At 33.9% G+C, this 20756-nt stretch overlaps 1 protein-coding gene across 1 annotated transcript in view; it reads right to left on the minus strand.

Annotated features, from left to right (window-relative positions):
* Positions 1-2074: 2074 nt before the first annotated feature.
* LOC129278413 (G patch domain-containing protein 1-like) overlaps positions 2075-20756 on the minus strand; it is a 40640-nt gene continuing 21958 nt past the window's right edge. Inside the window, exons 11-15 of the mRNA XM_064095677.1 lie at positions 15230-15411; positions 14089-14216; positions 8287-8411; positions 6431-6570; positions 2075-3241 (exon numbers count right to left, since the gene is read on the minus strand). Of these exons, the coding sequence (XP_063951747.1) occupies positions 2981-3241; positions 6431-6570; positions 8287-8411; positions 14089-14216; positions 15230-15411 (836 nt within the window). The 3' untranslated portion in view covers positions 2075-2980. The remainder of the gene's footprint in view (positions 3242-6430; positions 6571-8286; positions 8412-14088; positions 14217-15229; positions 15412-20756) is intronic.

Below are 20756 nucleotides of genomic sequence, written 5' to 3' on the forward strand. Positions count from 1 at the left end.
ACAATGAAGAGAAAATTAGAATAGTGAGTGGATGACGTCATCAGTCTCCTCATTTGTATACTGACCAGGATGTGCATATAACTGTTTGGTGAAATTAAGCAAAAATTTAAAATGTGATAACTTTCTCATTTTACATCCGATTTTGATGAAATTGTCAGTGTTATGCTTGTTGGATTTTTCACTTTTTATTTGAATCAACTTTTTGTTGTGGTGGACTTGTCCTTTAATTAATTTAATCAGAATCTTTACAAAAATCTTTTTGTTTAGACAAAAATTTAGGAATTGTTAGAGAACTTTGTCTCACGACCTAGAGCAAATTTGTGATTCTATGCATAAATTTGCACAATTAATTCATAATTAATCAAATTACATAATAGATAAATTGGCCCCGGCCGACACAACATACATGTGCAGCACACTCTTCCCCTCTATTAAAGGCTTCCAATAAAAGGACTTTCTTCTTGTAATAGATCTACATGTATATGAACTATATGCCTTTGTAAGCCTTGCAAGTGATGGGAATGTGGGTCCAGTGCTTTGACAACCTACAAATTGTTGTTGCAAAGTTTTGTATCAATAGAACAGATCAACCTTGTGCACTGTTTATGTTGAGCAAGACACGGTACATTGCATCTATTAAGAACGGTGTTTCTCACACCTTCACCACACAAAAAAGGTCCTTTTTTTATCACACTTCTTCCCGCCAACTTGGGTCAATATCCCACTTTACATCAATGAGAGGGCAGGGTGATGAGAAAAGGATAGATAGGTGCAGCAGAAGAGGAGAGAGAGGGAGAGAGAGAGAGAGTTGTGAACAAAAGCAGACATGGTAAAGGGAAAAGGGTAGAAATGTACAGAAAGAGAGAGAATATGGGGTGAGTGGGTGTGTTTGTGAGTAAGAGAAAGAGAAAGATAAAGAGGGGGAAGGAGGGGATGAGAGAAGGAGAGAGAAAGAAAAACAAACAAATAAAGAGAGATAGAGAAATATATAAGGAGAGTGATAGAAGGAAAGATACAGATAAAGATGCATGTATATCAAGATAGAAGAAAAGAAAAGAGTGAGAATGATAGAGAAAGGGAAATGAGAGAAGAAATAAAGGGAAGAAAAAAATCAAGTGAGATTAGGTAGAAAGAGCTCTTTAAGTTGAAAAGTGGAAGGGAGAAAAAGAGAGACAGAGTTTGAATGAAGAATAAAAGTAACAAAGTATTCAGGGTTCCCGATCAGATGAATTGAGTAGTTTTTAAAAAATGGAAAAAAAATGACGAGTTAACATTTTAGCTAAGCCATGGACTCTTTCATTCTCTTTCAATTTGAAATCAATACCTTCCAATAGTAAACTACACTCTCACATCCCCAAATAATATACACTACAGAACCATGAATCTTTCCTTGCTATTTCCGCATTTAAAAGGGATGTCCACTCTGATGTTAAGTTGGCTCTAATAAAAGCAGAAAAAATGTGAAGATTTGGCTATAACAACTCAAAGAATAGAGATGATTTAATGTTATTTCCAATTTGGTGACATCACACGTGAGCAACATCCCCTTACGTCAGATTATGTAAATTCAGACAAATTAGAAAAAATAATCTGAAAGTTGAAATTGAGTTTATACATGCTAATTCATATCATCTGACACATATTTCATGCATGTTTTTGTGAGAAAGGGAAAAACAGAGAAAAATATGCATTCATCATGCACCATCTGAAACGGAAATCTTTAGAATTTTTAGCAAATGACAAATGGGTGAGCTACTTGTATGTGACGTCATTAAAAAAACTTTATAATTTATAAGTCTATTATTCTTTGATGCAGTTTCCTTATCTCTGTCATTCTTTGATACATTTCACACAACTATCATGTCTCATTATCATTTCTTTTATCAAAACCACATTCAAATAAGGGTGAACTTCCCCATTGAAAAGACAAAATAGAAGATGACAAAGACTTTGAGGGCAGGAGCGATATGATGATTCCTGTTCCATTTACTCCAAATACGGGACAGACAACCACACACTTATCGTCATGGAGATGAATCATTCATTCTTGACACCCTATAAATTTATTTTTGTTCCGCCCTTTGTGTAGGTGTTGTACAAGGCATCACCTTGCACGGAAATGTATAGTATTTCAAGTTGTGATTCATATAACATTTCTAAATGAACAGATAGAATTTCAGAATTATATACCAGTAGTACAACAAATAAAGTTGTACTCTTTATGTTATCACCTAGTTCACATCCCACCAGTAAGATGAAAGATAATAAGCATAACACTGAAAATCTCATCAGAATTAGATGGAATATAAGAAAGCTATGATATTTCATTTTTTACAACAGTTTGTATCTACCATGGACAGTGTGCAAATGCAGAAGTTGATGTTACAGACACTATTTTTTCAGTTGAAATATGAAGAATCAAACCTCCTATTATAGAAAAGATGGCTTGAATGCAGTAAATTGCAATTTTTGTACTTTATCATGATTCAATCAAGAACTTCCTTTCATTAAATCTAGAAAATATGAAATATTTAATACCCCATATAACAAAATACAAAAGAATTACAAAAGCAAAATTGTATATCATCATAACTTATTTCACATATTGTTGGGGTGAATTTGAACTTTAAAGGTCAAGGTCACTCCGAAAATAAAGTGGGTTAGACATACAATAATAAAACAAAAATGATGACAGCAAATGACACCAATAAAGACATAAAGACATGCATCCTTTTCATGCAAAGAACCCCAACATATCAAACAAAAAATTAAAGATGGTATAACATGTGTACAACCATATTTCAATGTCCTGTTTCCCTTTATCTCTATCATTACTCTCTAAAAAAGAATTTGATATTATATCCTCTCTCGTTAATTGTTTTAAATTATGTATAATACTACACCAATGGATATAAAATACTCAGGGGAATAAAGCACTGTAGTGAGAATCGAAACAAATTCATCTTTAAACACATATTCTTTAAAAACTTCCACAAAATCTTCTTTTAAATCTCATAATCATGCATAAGACCGTCTTACCTTGTGCAGTCTGGAGTTCAGCAAGCGGTGGCCCATCGGGTTTCTTCCGATCCCCCTCACCATCACTGTCATGATCCTCCTCACTGCTGCTGCTGCTGGTATCTGAGTCCAGGAAGATGGCTTGAAAGAGATCTAATGGAAGACGGGGCTTGTCATCACCCTCTCCAGTTGAATCCTGGATGGGAACTTCATACTCTATAATCTAGGTTTGGGAAATACAATAGAATAGTATATAAATAATGAATGTTTATGAGTGCAATGGACAGAATACTTCATGAGGTGAATGGATCATTATTTCATCTTTCACCAAATTAAGTATTCTGTCCATTGCACGAATGAAGAAACATTCATTATTTGGTTTATATGACACCTAAAAATTGATTTTTTTTTTTTCATATGAAATTTATGAATTTCGATGCACAACATGCTCAAGCAGTGCTATTGATTGTTACGTCATTACAACATGCGCACTGCTGGTGCCTGCAGCTGCAGTCTCGGTGCGCGAGTGCAATGGACAAAATCGTATGGATCCTAATTTGCACGGTTGATGACATCATTGAAATATGGGCTGAATGAACGATATCAAACAACCAATCACATCACAAGGATCTATCTAGGTGTCATATAAAAATGCATGACAATGCAAAGAGACCATTCTAGTTTCATGTTTATTTCTCATATCACAGTATGAGGCCTTACGTGTTGCAGGAGGGGAGGGGGCGATCAGATGGGCATTCAAGAATTAGAAACAAGGAAAAAGTGAGTGAATCACCATTACTCTATCTTCAAAATGGGACTACACGAGAACAAAAATACAATGATCTACTAATTTGGACAACCTTTCTTCACTTTTTCAACAAAATAAATTAAAACTAAGAAATAAGCACTCTGGATCCAGTATTTACAAGAAATGTATTTACATGCCTGCAGCTCTACTGTTATAGTTTTAAAATATGATTAACAAAGATTACTATAATACTATTTTCACATTAAAAGGTGTTCGGTGTTGTGGGGGGGGGGTTATCAAATGGAAAGTATAAAGTATAAAATAGGGGAAAAAAGCAAATCATTATTACTCTCTCTTCAATTGGGGCAACACTGGAAAATAAATACAAAGAACTACTACTTTTAACATGAGCATTTTGGTGCAAAACCCTTCCTCATAATAACAAAAATAATAAAACAAAGAAACCATACCAAATTGTATTGGTAAACCACACCTATTTGGAATTCCAATATTGTTTAGTCAATTATCTTCGTTTTGAGTTTTAATAAGATTTTTTCTATTTCAGGATGTCACAGCAGGATATCACAGGGCATTAAGTAATCACCGTTTTGTTTTAAATGGGGAAGGTAGGGTTGCAATACCATAATTGGCTTTACACTATGGATTGTTTCCCCTAGCAATTTTCGACAATCACTCAAGGTACATTATATGGACAACTTTTTCCGCAGATAACAAAACAGATGACTGAAGCCACTTGGCCCTTTTGTTACAAGCTCAATAATACCTTAACTATGATCTTCAAGACTAATATGTAGTATTATACAGTGCGTATCAAAAAAAAAGTTGACACTTAGAAAAAATCCTGTAAAATTATACATTTGTAATATCCTGAAGATTTTTCCACATTTTAACATGTGTACAGATCCATTTGAGCAAATGACGATATAACTGTCGAAAAATATTCCGCTTGAGTGAGCACCACTTACTTTTGAAAAGTTAGTGAAAAATGATTTGCGTAGAACTTTGAAATAGTTATGCGAATAACAGTAGACCTTAATCATGGAGAACACATGGAATTTAGCTAGTAAAATATATTTGAAGATATCTTTAACCTTTTTTAACTTGTTTCCTTGCCCAAAACACTTCGAAGAGTGCATTGCGCCCCACCCCACTCCCCCACTCACCGAGGCCATCGTGACGATATTTGCTTTACACTGAGCTGTGATTTACATGAAATGGCTAAGGCTTGATTTTCATTTATTTGATCATCATCGTCAAGCTTGGAAAAAGTGTGGAGAAACAAGTATTAAATGAAAAATGAAATGTAAACCCACTTTAAATGATAAAAACTTAGTGAAAAAATGCTGGAAATGTCAATTATAAATTTTTGTTCAGATTCAGTTATGTCCTCAGATACAAAAAAGGTAAAGGTTGTGCTTACTAAGTGTTGAAATTTCAATTTGGGTGGCAAAATTGTTACAAAATGCTTGAATGTATCCGTTTTATTTCAATTGACTAAAAGTGCAAGGGAAATGTATGAGAAATGTTTCGCAAGGTAAGTTGGATTTCGCCCTTTCCCCTTGACACAGCGTGAAAGCGAGCATTTCTGCGCAAACAGATTTCTGTGAGCTTTACAAAAATGAACAGTGCTCACTCAAGTGTAACATTCTGTCAAAACTTTTACTTTCATTGGATAGATGAGACCCAAACCCAAGAATACATGTGAAAAAATTACCCACATGTTGTATATTTTTAAATTCCCAGGGCTTTTTCAAAGTGTGAACTTTTTTTTGATACGCACTGTATATCTTTATATAAACCATTTTTACAATTCACTGCACTACACTGGTCAGTGTTGTCACTACAGCGGTGACTGCTGGTCAGAACCTTCGATCACTCAAAAAAAATTTGAACGCAATCAATGCAATTTTACACCTGACCAACCAGCACTAATTTCCCCAATGAAAAAATTAAATGGAAATGATATTTTCAATGTTTGAGCCGATAAGCCCTGAAAACCAACTAATTTTGGTCCCCTGTGATCCTTCTAACAAGGTACCAGTTAGACAATAAAATCATTTCCACCACTAAAAATTCCTTGGTGACAACTCTGGCACTGTAAAAAAAAAAAACGTACAATTCTGTGACCTGAAACAGATAGTTTGCACCATGCTTTAGAAAGAGCGTGATCCCAGCAGTTGCAAGTACTGACCCGAAAAGCTAAAGCAGACCTTTAATTATTGCATACGGAATACCTTTTACATGAACAAAGCCAAACTACTGTTCTGTCTGGTCAAATTATCATGGATACTTGGACAAGAAAACATGCCTGCTGGTGATCTCTTCCAGGACTAACACTTCAGATCATTTTATATGACTACCTTTCATTTTCATATCTTGAGAAAATGATTCAAATATAAACTTTAAGGAAATGAGATATAACACAGAAAAGTCTTGTCAATGGTCAAAGGAAATGACAAAAAATTTAAGCAGAGAAAATTCTATAAGTGTAATAGGAAAAGGGGTGGTAACAAGATTGGGATTAGAATCACCTCTCCAGACAACCAAACTATATCATTACTTCAACTGCAACTATCTTTAGGCTATGAAATTCCAATACAGTAATCCCTTGTCTCCAAGCTTTCTTATATATATAGTTCTCACCTTGCTCTTTTGTTGATTTTCATCATCTTGAATCTCTTTCTTAGATCCAACATTGGCAAGGATACCAGGATGTTGGTCCCATCTTGATTTTTTCTCAGAAGCTCCTCTCGATGGCTCTTCTACTACATCTTTTGATGCAACTGTTATCAAGAAAGTAGTATGATGATGTGGAACTGGTTTGGTCTTTGAAATAGACATACAGTACTTTAAAGTTCTGTTCACATTGACAGTTAACATATGTTCTAATTGAATAATTCCCCCCCCCAAAAAAAAAAAAAAAAAAAAAAAAAACTATCTTTAGTATCATTCTTTTTACAAACTTTCTATGGGGTTTTGCTAAAAACTATTTTGTGTTAAATAATGATATTCATATGTTTTCTTATATATTTTTACAAACATTTTTATCTCTTCATTTGTTCACCTTTTTTTATGGAACTCATTGAAGAAACAGTAAATCAGTAAAAGTAAAGGCAATGATACATTTATGAATATTTGGTTAGTAACACAATTTGCATTGAATTTCTACTTGAAATTACAAATTTTTGGAGCATATTTGGGTCTGACATGCACTTTCAAAATATAGAATAATTTCTGATTTGCAAGCCAGTGAGATTGACTTTGTATAATATTGCTGAAAACAATAGAAGCAAACCTTGCAATCAAATTATTCATAGATGTTTGGCCTCTGGTTGATAGGAATAATAAACACTCCTAGATTTGGGTTGGTTCCAACATATTCATGTAACCAAAGAGATGAATTATATTTACAGCTGTAGCATATAAATCCATTGTTATATCTCATTATAGGATAAGGCCTTTTAAAAAGTTAATGATCCAGCCCATTCCACACCATCAAATGTTATTGTATAGCTATGAATGAATTGAAGATTAGGAGTGTGCAGATATCCATGCAGAAAACCGCTAAGTGAAGCCTTGTCTGTGATATGGAAATACAGCGATAACTATCAAAAGTACATATTTCAAGTAATTTGAATTTTTTTAATTTCAGCTGCAATGGATTGAGAGAATCACTGTTTTTTCCACGGTATTATATAGCCAGATAAACATAGGGACTACATGTAAATAACAGTTTCTTTAAGATTAAAGGACAAGTCCACTCCAACAAAAAGTTGATTTGAATAAAAAGAGAAAAATCCAACATGCATAACACTGAACATTTCATAAAAATCGGATGTAAAATAAGAAAGTTATGACATTTTTAAAGTTTTGCTTAATTTCACAAAACAGTTATATGCAAATGAGGAGACTGATGACATCATCCACTCACTATTTCTTTTGTATTTTATTATATAAAATAGGGAATATCCTATATTTCTCCTCATTTGTCAAGAGAAACAACGATTAATTCCTATCTGAACATGTGGAATGAGCATTGTTTAATACTAAATGATTCAGTCAAGTTGGTCCTTATTGTCAAATATATAAAAAATGAAATATTGTATAATTCAAACAATAGAAAACAAAAGAATAGTGAGGGACATCATCGACTGTCTCATTGAGTTGTGCATATCACTGTTTTGTGAAAAATAAGAAAAACTTTAAAATGTCATAACTTTCTTATTTTACATCCGATTTTGATGAAATTTTCAGCATTTTGCTTGTTTGATTTGTCTATATTTATTCAAATCAACATTTTTGTGGGGTGGACTTGACCTCTAATGTTTAAACAAATTTGATGCCATATTGTGCTATGAAAACACCAAAATGTCTCAGTTTTTGTTCTGAGATGACATTGTGGTTACAATCCAATTTATTATCTCCTGATTTTACCAGTGTATCAGACACTACCCAGGAGTGATTGTGAGAAAATTTTGCAGAGGAAACGCGCCTCTTACCTTGAGGCAATTCTGGTTGAGTAGGGTATATATCCATCTGAGCACTGGTCGATTGCTGGATCTCAAGGAAGTTAAATACAGAATACTTGTCCTTCTTCACGGTCGGAAGACCAACAATGGACGATCTGAAAATGATATCAATAATCATATTCTGTTTCGTGCCAAGTACTATAACAAGATCTCCAAGTGCTGTATGGATGATGATAATGGTGGTGATAATGATGATGGTGATAATGATGTTGGTGATGATGATGATGGGGATGATGATGATAATGATAATGATGATGATGATACATGTATGATAATGATGATTATGAGGATGAGAATAAGGAGGGGATGATGGTGGTGGTGATGATGGTGATAATGATGATGATGATGGTGGTGATGATGATGATGATGGTGATGATACATGTATGATGATTATGATGATGATGACAAATCTATAATGATGATGACATAAATAGTAACAAATTATTTGTGAAAAAGCAAATAAAAAGAGAATGTCAAAAGTTTGGGGAAAAGGTAAGACAAGGAATAAGAAAGTTATGACTGTTCATAAACTAAGATGACTGATAGATGTCTACATTTAAACATTTGAAATAGATAGTGAATAATTAATCCCCCCCAACAATAAAGCTATAAAACTATAAAAGACTATGTAAATATGAAAAAGACTATATAAATCTGAAAAAGACTATATAAATCTGAAAAAGACTATATAAATCTGAAAAAGACTATATAAATCTGAAAAAGACTATATAAATCTGAAAAATACTATATAAATCTGAAAAAGGTAATATGGTGAGAAAAGTGCAACAAATGGTAGGGACAGCTCTCCCATTTGCATCTATTTGTCAAGACTTTGTGGTGATCTCCTATAAAGCACGTTTTTCCTCAGGGTAGTAAATCAAAATATTGAATAAGTACATTATAAAGGTCAAATCTACTCCAGAAAAATGTTGATTTGAATCAGAGAAAAATCCAACAAGCATAACGCTGAAAATTTCATCAAAATCGGAATATGACATTTTAAACTTTCACTCATTTTTCACAAAATAGTTGTATGTACAATTCAGTGACATACAAATTAGAGAGTCGATGAAGTCCCTCACTATTTCTTTAGTTTTTTATTGATGGAATTATACAATATTTCAGTTTTTACAAATTTTGCAATTTAAGGACCGACTTGACTGAACCATAAAATGTTAAAACAATGGTAACCCCACATATTCAGGGAGGAATTAATCGTTAAATTAATTAATAATTAATAATTAAATAAATTTTCATATAATAAAATACAAACGAAATAGTGAGTGGGTGACGTCATCAGTCCCCTCATTTTCATACAGTCCAGGATGTGAATGAAACTTTTGGGGGAAATCAGGCAAAATTTTTAAATGTCATAACTTTCTTATTTTATTGATAAAGTTTTCCATGTTATGCTTGTTGGATTTTTCTCTTTTTATTCAAATCAGGTTTTTGTTGGGGTGGACTTGTCCTTTAAATGTCCTCATAATAGAAAAGTATCCTTTAAAAAAAGAAGGTGGAAAAGACAATACTTTGATTACTTTGTCCATCAGAGCAAATGGTATCAAGTATGCAGCTAAATCAACATTCCCATAGCTAGAAACATGACAACTTTTGATTAGAAAAAATCATAATTTTCTTGTTTGTCTAATTTTGTCGAAACTGAACATCTATTTGTTTCTCTAAAATTTTTTCTAAACAACTTTCTATTTAAGAAAAAATTCCACCTTAAAAAAAAATCATATGTGGGGGCAAGAAAGGGTTTACAGTTTTTAAATAAATACTTAAATTGGTTGGGCAAGAAGGAAATACATATAACAAAAATACCTGACGAACATGCCCAAAATAGTTTCTTTTCTTACAATCTACTCCATGATCCATGCACGCATCATCATTGTATATTGCATGATATTTCCTTCATCAAAATTCCTCTATTTTATTATCAAAGGTTCCAGGATATAGGTCTTGATGCACTATGCAGCTAAAAATATGTCCTCATGTGGGTGTTTTCTATGATATTACACCCATAACAAAACCGTATTCTCTGACAGGTTATGAAAACAGTGACAACTACAGACAACTACAGAACAAGTCCCTAACCACTGACAAACACTTAAAATGTTTCCCAAGCTTTCAAAAAGGTGTCACTAGGTGGTTTCAGACCGCCTCGAAGTTCGTCAGTTCCAGGTATTCTCTGATCGGGAAATTTACCCCGATCAGAAAATACCAGGTATTTTGGTAATGTGAAAGCAAACTACGCGTAATTTCCCCGAAAGAAAATACCCGCTAAATAGTAGGTACTTGGCGAAATTACGAGAACTTTCGGGGGGATTTTTCCAAGGTCGCAGGTATTTTGGCAATGTGAAAGCAATTTACGGGAACTTTTAGCCCAGCGTGTCGTTGGGCGCGGGCGCCGTGGGTGGCTGCTGGGCTATTGGTTTTGAATCTCGCGCCTTGCCTGCTTATTAGACCATACTGCGCATGCTCCTAACTTCAGGAATTTATCCCGAAGGGTATGTTTCGGGGCGGTGTGAATGCAGGAATAATTAATGGGTATTTTTTAGCATAAAAATGTTCTCGTATTTTAACAGTGATTCTTGTGATCGAGGCGGTTTGAAACCGCCTACTGTAAAAACAGGTACATGAAGAGGGCAATGCAATTATATCATCATCCATTTTACACGAACTTGTTTTATCAGGACAAAAGCTTTGAGGTTTGGTGCAAAATAGTTGCAAATGAAGTCATGCAACTATCTAATGTGACCTCCTTTTAAATGATTGGTTGAAAATGGAGTCATACATGAATAAAGTAAACATATGATCCCCTCGAAAATGATACAAATATTAAAAAAAGAACTGAGTACATGGGGAGGACAAAAAATTAAATAGGTGGTTAATTTACATTTTGGAGTCATGAGCTGTTAAATGTTATTGTATATTCATCAAATATTCACCCTTGCAATATTTGTAACAGATTTTGAGGTAATAATTGTGGTTGGTTTGAAGCGCGGACTATTGGATCCATAGAACAGCAATACACATGGTGTATAATTAAAACTGGAGACACCCTTCATTGTTTATTGCTTCAATGCTAACTAAACAAAAACAATTGATGATAAATATATGATGTAAATTTTTGAACACTGGCTCTGCCCTATTCAATAAATATTTACCAATCAAGAGACTCAAATCCCTTTTGGGATTGCTTCTTTTCAAAATTTTGCAATTATTAAGGGGATTTATGATTCATCAGTTTTCTCCCCAGAAAGGTATTTGTGCATCAATAGAGTATAGGAAGAGTGTTCATTCACTAATATGCACATGGTTAAGCAAATTAAGCATTGATAATTGTTTTTTTTTATAAATTGGTTTCATAAACAATTACAAGCTTGAGTTGTTTCCAAGTACAACTTGCTGTGCCTTCAATATAGCATGTCGTAACAAGAAAAGTCCTTCCTTAAAGAAAATGTGTACCTTGTAAAATGTAAGGTGTTTTGACATCATGACAAACATAGTGATTAATATTAGCATATTTCTGATTAATATGGTACAAGAAAGCCAGTTATCTTTACTTCCTGTTTGGGATAGCACAATCCTTTCCTAATAAGGTACTTTGTTTCTTCATAAAGTTATACTGCACACAAAAAAGTGCACAGCAAATGTATTGTAAAAAGTATTACCCATTTGACTTTTTTAATTCTTTCATCTTTAAGAAACGAAATAGATTTTGAAGAAAAAGACAATTGAATAATAATGGATTGTATAAACTCTTTTACAGGTTTCCATACATATCTGACTATATTCCTCTGAAAAAATTATTGTAAATTTTATATTCAAACGCGACATGTATATCATTGGTATTGTACCATAGACTCTAGCCACTGAATCATGAAATAAAAAATATATACTGAAAGAGTAACTTCAGCAGGAACAGCATGGCCAGTGGCCATGGAAATAAATTAAACACAATATGCAATTGAACAAACAGAAGAAATAACTTCGATTCACAGAAACACTTCTTCCCTCATTCCTCATTTGTTTTTCTTACACAACTATGGCTTTGACCAATGTGACCAAGCACTATATACTCATTCCCGTCAGAAAGTCTGCATCTTCTGAATTTTTTCACAATCAAAAAAGCTCTAAAATCCTTGAACTTCTCTACGTTTTCTTTCTTACACAACCACAGACCTTTAAAGAGAATGAATTACAGATACCCGTGACAGATCTCTGTGTCATTGATGCATTTAAAATGTATTATTGTACCCACACCCATGGACAAACTTGAATAGCTCATTCACACTTGTTTTATAAATTTGTGGTATGCAGTAAAAAAAAAAAAAAAGATCTTGACCTAAAACACAAAGAACTCTTTGTATACTAAGTATGAATCAATGGATATTTAATCATCCAGATAATTGACAATCACAAGCTATATAATCCATATATGTTTTGTATAATATATTTCTCTACCTAAGGCAATCATATTTGAAAACCTCTGAAAACATTATGCACAAATGGCTTTTTAATGATGCTAAATGAATGTACATGTAGATGGTTGAATATTTTGGGGCTTTTTCAATTTGGAGAGAAGCTTCAGAGATTTTACAACTGATGATATTGTATTCATACATTTCATATTTTGGTAAAGAAATGTGAATACATGTATGGAAACACTTCACAGTAATTTTTAATCGAAAACAGCTTTTAGAGCATTGTCTATCATAACTATTTGAAAGATGATCTATTCTAGCTGACTCCAACCTAATTGGGGTTTAGAGGTATTTTATCTTGCTCTATTGAAATATGGTATTGGTATAAAAATTATGCTGAAATGAAAAAATAGAAATTGATGACATCACACTTCTATAGCTCTTTATAGGGTCCAATGCTGGTTGCAAATTAAAAAAATCTTATGACCTGATGACTGTTTATGAATCATCCTCATTCATTGCTTTTCATCATCATCATCATCATCATCATCATCATCACCATCATCATCATCATCACCATCATCACCATCATCATCATCATCATCATCATCACCATCATCATCATCATCATCATCACCATCATCATCACCATCATCATCATCATCACCATCATCATCATCATCATCACCATCATCATCATCATCATTATCATCACCACCACCATCATCATCATCATCATCATCATCATCATCATCATCATCATCATCATCATCATCATCACCACCACCACCACCAACACCACCATCATCATCATCATCAAACCTCAGTTTTAAATCTGTTTTTTCCCCATGAACGGGGGTGGCCGGATTCACCTCACACTCGCAGCAATCACCCTTACTCCCTCCCTCTACTTTGCCTCATCATCATCATCATCATCATCACCACCATCATCACCATCATCATCAATCCTCAGTTTTAAATCTGGTTTGAACCCGTGAACAGGAGTGCCCAGATTCACCTCACACTCGCAGCAATCGCCCTTACTCCCTCACTCTACTTTGCCTGATTCCGCGCATCCTCCATCCTCAACCCTACCCTCCCACTCTCCTCCTCCTCTTCCATGTGTTCTTTGGCCGTCCTCTCCTCTTCGAACCATCCACTTTGAACTCAAAAGCCCTTCTTAAAACATGCCCGTCATCCCTCCTCAGCCCGTGCCCATACTCATTGTTTTTAATTCTATACACTTGTATTTCTTGTTATCCAGGGCCTCATAGGAGATCAACTTTTGCTGAATGGGCTCCCCTGGGGAAATATGAATAAATATAAAATAATGAAAACTCACTCGGGGTATGGATCCGCCACATTGAATCGTTTGCAGAGCAGTTTGTCTGGGTGCCATTCCATGGTATCTCTAGTCAGCTGACCGAACATCTTCATCTCCGCAGCCTTGCACTGGTCATTCGCATCACCCTGACAACAAACAAAAATAATGAATTTATGAATAATTCAATTCATTTAATAATTTCATCAAATACTAGGCTTTTACTGTGATTCCCCTTTATACCGACAAAATAATCCAAGGATTGAAACAAGAATGTCATGACAAGGTAACACAGGTGGTACCTGAAATATATATTACAGCAAGCATCTACAGTGCGTCCCACAAAAAACGAAACCGAGATTTATTGATGATTTATCATAACTTAATCACAAATACAATAGACAAATGACCTACCATCGTAAAGCTTAGAATCTCTTCTTTCATCTTAAACTACTAAGATTATTTCTCATTCACGCATGAGTGAGCAAAAACAATTTGAAGAGGGGATACCAAAAAGTCATTTGGCGGGCTGTATCTGGGTTTCAAAAAGAAAACCACATTTTTAGAAAGTATCTGCTCTTTAATTTGATACCTCAATTACAGAAAATGGTCAAGAAATAAGAAAGTTCTGGTTATTTGAAATAAGGCTTGAATTTCAATAATTTCATAAAATTAAGAGGTTCTACAGGCTAGCGTTCAAACTCACTTGACACTCCGTTTTGTTGATGATCAGCCATGCATTAAGTCTTTTGTTAACCATGCGATAGCTTCTGTGCGAAACCGGTGAAAACACGTTTATTTAATGAAATTATGGAAATACAAGCATTGTTTCGAGGGTACATAACTTTTTTACTTCTTGACCATTTTTTGTGATTAAGGTATCAAATAAAAGAGCAGATATTGAACTTTTTAGGCATGTGATTTTCTTTTTGAAATTCAGATACCCCCCGCCAAATGAGTTTTTGGTATCCTTTCTTCAAATTGTTTTTGCTCAGTCATGCGTGAATGGGGAATAATCTAAGTAATATCAGATGAAAGAGGAGATTCTAAGCTTTACATTGGTAGGTCATTTGTCTATTGTATTTGTGATTAAGTTATGATAAATCATCGCTTAATCTCGGTTTCGTTTTTTCTGGGACGCACTGTATAGCAACTTCCTTACCCCCAGATCAGCAGGAACCTCCACCGTGTCGTCGACATCATCTGAGTGCTTGGCTCTGACGAACCTGGATGCCATGAGACCTGACATGGGTTTATGGTAGAGGGATGCAGCCCTGGAGAACTCCTCTATCTCCTGCTGCTTCTCCCATTCTGTCCTGGTGTCCCCTGTTGCCGTCTGGGAGCCTGAAAAGCAAGAGATGATGAAGTAGCCAACTTAGAGCTGAAAAGAAATCACTCTCATGTAACTTCTGAAGGTTTCCATGGCATAGAAGAAGAGTGTAGGGGGTTCCACGACACACTTGTCAAAACGTCAAGTTTGGGTGGTCCTTTTCGTGAAATGCCCATCATATTGGACTGATTTTTTGGAGCTGGAATGCCCTTGCCCTTCACTTGTGAGTCATGGTCTTACTTCCCCCCTTAAAATATCTCGGTGCCATCCCTGATTTTTCAACTCATGTAAAAACACTAAAATTTACCACAAATCAAAGCTTGTCTAAAGGTAAATGCTCAATAATGTGAATTATACTTGAGTATCATCCATCTTTCCAATCTTAAAAATGTGTAGTTTCCATTTGGTTCCTTTTCAACTGTTCTTCTTTTTTTTTATTTCAAGTTTGATTTATTAGGCATCTTTCAACTTCTCTCCGTAATGATTTTATTTGTCTATTTAACTGGCCCTTCAAGCGCTTAATGTCTTACAATCATTTAGTGATTGGATATCGAAAAGCTATAGACAAGATGAATTCCTGTATTTTTGTTTTGAACTATTACATTCTTGAGAAGTGGTTTATATTTAACGAAATAAAAAATGATATAAACAGAAATTTCACTTTGATCAGGCACGTGATAAAAAATATTCCATCTAAAATCACAAAATTTATCCAATGAAACATTACTAATTTCATATCCTTGACATCATAACTGTTTTAGGGCATACAGATGTACACATTCATAAAATCTAATGGCCTTCAACCTGGGGATTTACCAAAATTTAAATTGGGTTTAAGGTAATCAAAACCTAAAAATCATCAGATAAAGATAGAGCCCTTTGCGAAGCAATTAGCTTTATTAGCAAGGGCCCTACTACAAAAGACCACAATGAATATCTGACAGTGATACGTCATACAATAAAAAAAAATGAGGAATCATATACGGGGAGGGGGTTGTACAAAAGATCACAAGGCTATATCAAACAGTAATAAAGAAACACTAGGAAAGGATTAAGAAATAAAAGAATGAATCTTCAAGTTGTATGGACACACCTTTTGATATACATGTATCAATTTATTTGCAATTTTTTTTTAAATAATTGAAAGGTTTCATGATATTCCATGCTTTAGGTCATTAAAAGGGGAAATTCACCCTGATAAGTTGGTTTTAATAAAAGCGGAAAATTTAGCCAAAAATATTTGTGCATGTTTGATGAAAATCCATCCATCAGTAGCTTCCCCGATAAATTCAAAATTATTAACAGAACTTAGGAAGGCAAATGATTTTCTTATAGAAGTGGGTATGAAATAATGTTTGATGATGTACTGTATATCCATCCCACAAATAAAATCTCTCAATTTTTTTTATATAGAAAATTGCATTTTGGGGTATTTATATCACACAACATATAGGGGCTACTCGTCTGTAATGCCACAAAATCAAAAACTTTAAACTTTCATAACTATGTTATCCTTTGACAGATTTTCATCAAACCGCAATGATATCTTTCTCTAATTTTTCTTAATCTTAAATTAGAGAGAGAATATGTGATGGCTAATGCACATGAGGTACGTGACAGGATATACATATCCATGAAAGACCAAATCTTGTATGGGTAATACGTAATAGGGTGATAAAAATTATGAAATAAATATTCATGTCTCTCAAATCATTCAAATTTAAAATCCAAAAAATCCTAAGTTTGAAAGTTGTCGCACATTCTGCTTTATGCATATTGAAGAATAAATTTTGCATTTTCCTTTGGACTCTTTTTAACAGGAACAATGCCTGATGAGGCAACCATCTGATTCATGAACACTTATACCCTCTTCAAAGCCAATTTTGCACTGCAAATTCTGAAGAAAATCCACTTCCTACTGACTCTATTTTTCATCAACAAAAGCAATTATCTGCAATATGAACACTTTATCTTCTCCACAAAGCAATCCTTTAACCACATGCTCAATCTGTTTGCAAACATTCATATCATTTGTAAAACTCTATTGAGTAAGGACCACAATAGAATGCAAGGTAAATGTAATTCAAAATCCTTCAAGCCCAATTGAACTGAATAAACATTTGCACAATTTACATTCTTTCAATACAGTTGACTTGGTTTATAATATTGAATAGCTACTTTGGAGAACATCGATCAAGAAACTGTCAATTTTCCTCCACATGGCTAATTTCAATCAATTGATGGGCATTGGGTGGCTTTCAAATTTGGTGTTGACCTTTCGTTGTGGGTGTTATATCATTTTTTTTAACATGAGAACAGCATCAAACTTAAAGGCATACATGTAGGTTAACATTGATTTGACTTTAAAAGTCTGAGTTGAAACCACTTGTCACATGTGTCTGTGAAATGGTACAAAAGTGAACCTCAGAATAAAAAAATTTTGCTCGAAAATCATTTAGAATTTTAGTGCTTCAAAAAAGTGAATTATAAAGTAACCAGAAACACCATCTTAATTTCATCTCATTAATCTTCTCAGGAGATTTAAAAAATGATTTTTCAGTCACAGATATCTTGAAAGTGTCTGCACAAATTCATTTTTTTTCCTTCCTGTGTGTTTTTTGATCCATATGAAATATTAACATGAATCACAGTTAAGTATTTTTTTTCAGAGAAGACCATTGCAATGTTAACCTATGCCTTTAAAATAATACTGGTCCTGGGATGAATTTCACTGAGTGTTGAGCTGTCAATGATGTGATTTGAATCATTTTTTGAAAGATCAGATTAGGTTTTGAAGCTAGGGAAGACATCTAAATGTTGCTTCCAACACCACCACAAAAATCACCCATTGTGTGAACAGGAATTAAAATTTTGATACCAATATTGAAACTCTTTCAAGTGGCGAGGCATTCTTTTGAAGTTAAAGGTATTGTTTAACTTTGTGAGCAGCCGATTTAAAAAAATTTCAAACCAAGATGAAACATGTGTACAAGTGCATGTATTAGAACTAATAAACCCTGAAAACAACCATTATTGAGAATGAAAAGCTAAAACTACAAGGCAAACCCCGATTTTGTAAATAGGCATCTTATAGACGCATAAATAGTACACATAAGTGTATGGGATGAAATTAAGATGGTGTTTTCGGTCACTTTATATTTCAATTTTTGAAGCACTAAATAATTATTTTCAAACGCAAATTTTTATGGGCTTCATTTTTGTAACATATCACAGACACAGGTGACAAGTGTGACCTTCTAGCTCAGATTTTTTAAAAGTCAAACCAATGTTAGCCAATCACTTTAATGCCAGGGGTATTTCATAAAGCTATTTTGTAAAGCTATATACATTCATGTACATGTACTATTAAAATGAATGACTAGAATGTGAAATGCCAAAATATGAGCGGGAAACTTCTCTTGAGCTATTAATAAATCATGACTGTTACTGTTATTTCAAATAATTCACTTTATACATGGCCAAATAACATCCTTGGCCTGAATAGGCTTTTAAATAGTTTAAATCTGCATGTTTTCAAGTTTAATAAACAAAATTTCAGGTCACAAGATATAAAGGCACAAAGGTTCATGAATATTCATGAAAATGGCTCATTCTTGCAATGCATGATGATATGGTTGCCAGATGAATTCAAACTTGGCAAATACATACTTATGGACTGTGGAGGTGATCTGGTCAAATTTGGGGGTCATGAGGTCAAATGCCAAAGGTCAAAGAGGTAATTTTATAAATGAAATTAAAAAAATCATGCATTATAAGGACCCCTTGGAAATCAAATTTCAAACTTGACACATGTGCATTTGGGAGTGGCAGAGGGTCACAAGGTTCTACACCATATCAGTCATGAATCATTGCCACAAGAACTTATCATGGATCCAATAGATAAATCAATCAGAATTAAAACTTGGTTCTGAATGTCTGTGTGAGTGGAGATCTGATGAGATTATGAATTTGTTTTTTAATTTCAGAAAAAAGGTATTGCAAGATAATAGTTTCAGATCTTGCAGTGGTGCAGGTTTAACATCTTGACAGCCCACAATGATCTAGTCTATTCATGCCATAGGCTACAACTAGACAAATTCTTGTGTCCATCTCAAAATGAAAACAAGGTCTAGATTACATGTATCCAAGAACTAAATCATAATTCTGTATAAATTCGAGCTCAAAATGAGCTAGTCTTCAGTGCAGATAATCTTTTTTCTAATACCCTTAACAGATACTTGATTTAATATAGCAGCAGTGCTGACTTTGAAAATGACTATTTAATAATTATTAACAAAAAACACTATATATATCCTAGATGACCTTTGACCTTGATCATGTGACCCAAGACTCGTGCAAAACAAGAAGTGATACTTGATACACTCCAGTGCTCTCCTGGCCTGATGAGTCACTATCATTCAGTCTTCAAGATAATGTATGTCACATGCGGGTTGGACCTGACGATCTCCGAACTAAGCGGAGGGATGAGAACAGAGAGAGAAAGAGAGATTACCCTTATGTCTTTGTCTCATGAACCAGATATATAAACATTCAAAGTGATGATGGCAATTCAACAATACCCCAAAAATGGCAAAAGTTCATTGACCTTAAACATTTGACCTTGGTCATGTGACCTGAAACACACGCAAAATGTTCAATGATACTTGAATACTCTTATGTCTAAGTTTCAAGACCTAGATCCATAAACTTTCAAGGTTATGATAGCAATTCAACAAATACTCCCAACATAGCCAAAGTTCGCTGACCCTATATGACCTTTGACCTTGGTCATGTGACTTGGAACTCAGGCAGGATGTTAGTAATACTTGATTACCCTTATAGGTTTTCACGAGGAAAAATTGCAAATGCCAAATTATTTTTGTTACATATTTCTTTGTTATTAGAATTTCTTTGTATTTCTATGTTTTTTCATTTATGTTTTTCATTGTTTTTAACGAAAATTATAACAGATAATTTAACAACTAAATGTAACCCTAAACTCATTACGCAGACGAATTAGAATGAAAAAAAAATCCTCTCCCATTTACTTTGTACACAAAGTATAAAAATGAGCCATTTTTGGCATTTTTGGCACAAACATAATATGATAAAGAACATGTGAAATGTTTGAGCCTATTAATGAGAGAAGAACTGTCAATGCACTTCTGCATGGACCTTGTGTGACTCAAGAACTGAGTCAATTTGGTGATTCCAAAACCTTGAAGGATTCACCAACTGTTCAAAGTATGATAATCAGCTCTCCAAAATTACTTACACACAATTCCTTTCACAACCTCACAACCAGAACTAAACTTAATTTTTAACAACAGCGACAGCAATAATACTATTAACGATGACA

Source organism: Lytechinus pictus, chromosome 2, assembly GCF_037042905.1.
Source record: "Lytechinus pictus isolate F3 Inbred chromosome 2, Lp3.0, whole genome shotgun sequence".
Taxonomy (NCBI): domain Eukaryota; kingdom Metazoa; phylum Echinodermata; class Echinoidea; order Temnopleuroida; family Toxopneustidae; genus Lytechinus; species Lytechinus pictus.